At 36.8% G+C, this 5,699-nt stretch overlaps 1 protein-coding gene across 1 annotated transcript; it reads right to left on the bottom strand.

Moving 5' to 3' along the window:
* Nucleotides 1-2,382: 2,382 nt before the first annotated feature.
* Nucleotides 2,383-3,025, bottom strand: LOC120767472. The gene is made up of 2 exons (XM_040093595.1): nucleotides 3,010-3,025; nucleotides 2,383-2,849 (listed from the first exon to the last, which is right to left on the bottom strand). The coding sequence occupies exon 2, from the start codon at nucleotides 2,845-2,847 to the stop codon at nucleotides 2,383-2,385; it is 465 nt and encodes a 154-aa protein (XP_039949529.1). The 5' UTR covers nucleotides 2,848-2,849; nucleotides 3,010-3,025.
* Between the last annotated feature and the right edge of the window lie 2,674 nt (nucleotides 3,026-5,699).

Here is a 5,699-nt window from a genome sequence, read left to right as displayed (position 1 = left end):
CCCAATGTTCCCTTATACCGAGTTGTTGACGAGTGCTCTCAGAGACCAGGTGTGCAAGTCGAGTAGTTTGTTGACGTGCGTTTTTTGCTGTACAGAGGCGGGTGCTTATCTCGGCAGCAAAAAGATAGTGGTCCGAGTTGATGTTAGGACCTAAGAGCGTACGCACGTCTAAAACACTGGAGACGTGTCTTCCGTTATCACAACATGATCGATCTGGTTGGTTGCTTTTCGATCATGGAGGCTGAATTTACTGAGTGTTGCGCCGAAGACACCTTTCTTACCTACCTTGGCGTTGAAGTTGCCAAGCACGATTTTGACATCGTGGCGGAGGCAGCACTCGTAGGTGCGCTTCAAGCGCTCATAGAAGGCATCTTTGGTCACATCGTCCTTCTCTTCCGTCAAAGCATGGGCGGAAATCAGCGATATGTTAAAAAACCGCGCTTTGGTGCGGATTGTGGTGGATTCATCCACCGAGTCTCTCTCCCACCACGACTCCCACACCTAACTTGCGCTCCTTTATATGTTCACTGTAATAAATGCCACAAGGACCTACTCGCCTCAGTCCTTGTCCCGTCCATCGCATTCCTTGGACGGCATTGATGTCAGCCTTCACTCTAACCAGCTGGGCAGCTGCACCTTCCCAATTAAGGGACCGGATATTCGAGGTGCAGGGGTCTCTCATCCGAGGCGGTTTATGCATTGAATGGTAATCAGAGAACTTTCCTCACTTGCGTGAACTTTTACACATGACTCCATCCTCTTCCGTTGGTTCCTTAGTACAAAAAAAATTTACGAGTTCGTAGATGTGCGTAATCGACTTCCACGTTAACCCTCTACCGCATGGCCATCTTCTTTATGAAAAAAAAAAAAATAAAACTCCACTAATATACGTTTATTTTGAATCCATTTACATATATTTGTAGAAAAAAATATTTTAAAATGCATATTTTACCAGAAAATAAAAGACGCCATATATGGCTCTCTATGCATACAAAGTTGCTTAGAGTGTATTACTTTTACTCAGTGTGGAAGCGTGTGAAACAGTTTCGTTTGTCATTGTAGCACAGGAATACATTACATTTCTCACAAAAAGTATACGAACGGAATGAGCAGTCATTTTGACAAAGTTGTCTATTTTTCATCCATTTCGGAAAGTGTCCAATACAGTCGGTACGTATAGAATTCAAAGGAAAGTCTTGACGCTTACCCTTTTTGGTGCCTTCTCTGCTTGTTGTCGGAGATGAAGAGTTTGATACCGATGCAATTGGACGCCCTCGTTTTCGGGATTTTCCTACCTTGCAAAGATGTTCGCTCACTGCAAGTTTGAAATTAAATAACGGCATAAATTCCCCTGACTTACGGCGCCACAAGATCCAAGAATTTACAAGGCACATATCAATCATGTGGAAAAAAATCTTTTTGTACCAAACCTTAGTGCGTAAATGAATTCTATAAAGACCAAGTAGTGAATCAAGCAAGTCTACGCCGCCCATATAATTATTGTAAACGTCGACAGACTGTGGGGAATGAATTTCAATATACTTTTTCTCTTTTTTACTAAAACGTGTCTTTGTGGATATAGGTTGGCATCCAACGAAAGTTGAAAGAATATTTACTACCTTATTGTCAAACCAAGAAACGAGGCCAAGTTTGACCCCGTCGATTTTAGTTACCTTCTCCACCATGCTGCCTCTTCCCAACTTTTTCAATTCCTTTTCCGTCGGCATCTTACAGTTAGGGACTCGATTAAGTCTTACCGTACCCAAAGACAATAAACCACTTTTCATGAGATGCACTTGGAGGCCGGGGCTGGTAAACCAGTTGTCAAAAAAAATTTTGTAATTTTGATATCTCGGTACAGTGACTGCTAGCCTTGTAACAACATTTCCGCTGATTCCCAGATTCGGTGATCCCTCTGGATGTTTATCACTTTGTGCTCCAGCAAATATATCAAAATCGTAGCTAAATCCTGAAACTCCACTTAAAACAAAATTCTTGAAACCCCATTTGTGCGGTTTGGCCGGAATATATTGTTTTAGATGATGTCGGCACTTTGTGGGAATTATTTGCTCATCCACAACCAGTTGCTCCTCTTTTGGTATGAGCAGTACCTTTTCACGGATTTTATTTAGAAGTGGTCGAACTTTGAACAGCTTGTCAAATCCATCTTCACCTGGCGATTTCATATCCTCATTGTTGTTGAAATGCAAAAAGCGTTTAATGTTTTCCCATCTATTGCAAGTCATGATGGTGCGTACAAATTCTTGGCCAACTGTAGTATCCCAATAATGCCTCGACGATGGTAATTTCATCAAAGACATGTATAAGACTATGCCTGAAAACAAATTTTCACTAAGCTTCTCCACAGTGTTTACGCTGAACTCACCTATAAAATTGCTCTATTTCGCTCTTAGTAATATTTGCCGGCTTATTTATGTCTTTTTGCAGCGCAAGTATGTTCGATTGTTCAACTATAAAGTTTATCAAATCTTCGTCAAAGAAAAATTGAAAGAACTCCGCTGGCGTCTCTAATTCATCGATAAAACTTGGAAGCTCCATGTCTCCTTGAAATGGAAAGTTTTCACTTAAATACGGGGGCAAGTTATTTTCTTTCCAGTTTGGTGGTTTCGATTTTTTAGCGCGTTTTGCGTTTGAGCTACTAGGCTCATCATATACGTCTTCGGAACTGCTTTCATCGGTCTCCAATATAAATACATCTTCCTGGCCAGAAACTTGTGCTCCAACAACTTCTTCATCTGATTCGGATATATAATCATCGTCGCTTTGAAGCCCATTATCGACTACATTTACATATCTTAAATTTCCATAAAACGATCTTGCATCCATTTCTAAAAAAATTTTACTAAAATGCATGAAAGGCAAAATAGTATGTACTGCATGAAAGGCCACATATGGCTTCGTCAGTTTTTCCAAAAATAGTATGTACTGCATGAAAGGCCATATATGGCTTTGTCCGATTTTGCACAAAAGCGTGCCTATAGTACTTACCTTCCAATCGGTTAGTATTTTTATTGTGTGAACACTATGTTTTTCCTTCGAAAAATAAATTTTTCTCCGAGAAAAGTCTTAATTTTGATGATAAAAATTTTGTCCAAAACACCGCGAAATACACTTAGCGATACTCATGTGCGACACCTTTACAAAATAAACGAAAACAACAAGCAAAACCTATCAAAATCAAACAGTATCTGAAATATCAACACAGAATTGTCCAAAGAAAACTACCGTTACAAATTTGTTCTGCTACATCACTTTGCTAGTGCAAAGCCAAATGCAAAAAATCCCAAAACCATATATGGCGTTGTATGCGGTAGAGGGTTAACAAATCGCCATAAACCGAAAACATATAAAGTGCAATAACTAAACACTAAATTAAGATATAAAGCTGTAATTTGGTACAGAGGATCGCAGGAGCAACAACTAAAATCGCGATAAATCAATAACTAAATAGAGAGCTTTAATTATGGGATAATCTTCGTCTTCTAATATGTCTGTATGTCAAAATGGGTTGAACGCTTCCCTTAGCTCCCATATACTTAATATAAAGATTTTCAAAGTTCCAGGTGACTTTGTACCACATATATCGGCCAATTTGTGAGTTATCCCAATGAAAATAAGATAGCGTATTTTTCACATTATAGTGACTCTTTGTAACTTAAGTAGATAACTAATATCAGAATTTTCAGCCACCTGGCTGACTTTGCTCTATATGATTGGTTTTACACCTTAAAGTATTTCCCTGGCATTGATTTTTGAAAGTAGCAAGAGTATAAAATGTGCGCTTGCACCAAGCTTAGCCCTTCCTCACTTGTTTTAATATAGGTTTGCAATGCAATAATATTAGGTTAAGTTTCAGAGATATTATATATATGTACATATATTAAATTTCCTTTTAATTAATAAAATAACATTAATTACCAACGTTTCACCCAATGTTAATTAATTTAAAAATTTGCGTCATTTTTGGGTACAACATTAAAAGTCGTGGTTGCATTTTGGCTTAATTAGTTTTTGAACTTACAGATACATTACAATGGTGGCTTCAGAAAATGTAATCGGATATTTGATATAACATAGAAAGAGCTAATGGAGGCAGTCGCGCGATTAACTTTAGCGTTAATGACTTTGTGTCAACACCTCGGACGGCTGAGGGATGCGATAGAAAGAAGCGCCAGGCAGGCGCTCCAGTTGATCATGTATACGGATATAAACATTTTTCTTTCAGTAGGCTCATCAACACTAATATTCATTAAGCTGCTAATGAGAATAATGAAATTAAAACTTTATAGTTCTCCTCCAGTTTGGCACTTAAGCGGAATGAAGCAATTAATTTGCTGTAAGCTAACTAACAAAAGAGGACGACGTTACCTTATTACACATGTTTCTACCATACATATAAATGTTTAAAATTTGAAATTTTAGGCAAATCATTATATGAGAACTAAAAGAAAGTCTTCTTTAAAATGAAAACTTAACAATCTTTTATATAAAAATAAGCTGATTTTTTTGTCTGTTCGCTATAGCTGACGTTGCATGAAATGAAAAATTGCCTGAACCACTTTGAAGGGAATCCAATGAGGATGGTTTGTAAAATTTGGAAAATGTTATTTTTTAACCGACTTACAAGCGTAAATTAAAAAGAAGAACTCATTACATGATAATAACAGAAAACGTTAAATTTAGACAGAGAATGTTATTTATCATTTAGCTAAACTGTAACACACCGATAAGGGTAAGAAAATTTTCAGAAATTTCGAGGAAAATATACAATACCAGGTGAAACATGTTTCTCTTTGTTTACATTTTTTTAACAACAGTTAGAATAGATCGAATAAATTTTACAAGAAAAAAGTTAAAATTGTTTAATTATTTTCAAAATTAAATTAAATACAGGAACTTGTAATATAAGGCGGCAGCAAAACAAAGAATTTAACGCAACATTGTCGTGTCAAACGAGTGCATATTTGGCAACTTTGTCTCTTTTTATAATTAATTGGATTTTGTTTCTTGAAATTAAAATTATTAATGTTTTAAGGGGATTTTAAGTTGTTATTCGCAGATTTGCAGATTTTGAATTGTAATTTTGAAAAACACCACCAAAACGTGGCAATATTGGGAGACGTTCTCGTGCAGCTTCACAGGTAGCAGTTAGGAGAACACAGTAAAATGATGTGCAGCACTTGCAAAGAAATTTAGTAGATCGGCAGCGTACTAAGCGTAGAAGAATTTTGTAAAATAGGACACGTGTTTTAGGAAATTTGAATTGAGCAGCGTACAATTATAATAATACATTTGAATATAGCTTGCACGCATCAGGTAATATTAGATTAATTTCTGTAGTTTGTGAACATTGCAAAGCATTCAAATACAATAATGAAACGGCGGGTTTATATTGTGCTAATTGGAAAGTGAAATTACCGGCATTGAAACCAAGTGCAGAGACTTTGATCTCTTTGGTTTTGGGAGTTACACTTGAGTCAAATTTTTTTGGCGAATATCCAAACTTGTAATTCATGTTTCATAGTGACTTCGTTTGGTGCAAACAATGTCATTCGTGACAACTTCATACCAATTCATGTCACTCAATCAAAAGAAGAATTGATTGCAAGTGTTTTTCCGAACATTGCATTGCAATTTTAAAATCGTGCTTAGTTGAGCGAAAGAGCAATTTTGGCAGC

This window comes from Bactrocera tryoni, chromosome 1 (assembly GCF_016617805.1).
Source record: "Bactrocera tryoni isolate S06 chromosome 1, CSIRO_BtryS06_freeze2, whole genome shotgun sequence".
In the NCBI taxonomy this organism is placed as follows: Eukaryota; Metazoa; Arthropoda; class Insecta; order Diptera; family Tephritidae; genus Bactrocera; species Bactrocera tryoni.
The sequence above is the reverse complement of the archived record's forward strand: the minus strand, read 5'-3'. Positions and strand labels throughout refer to the sequence as shown.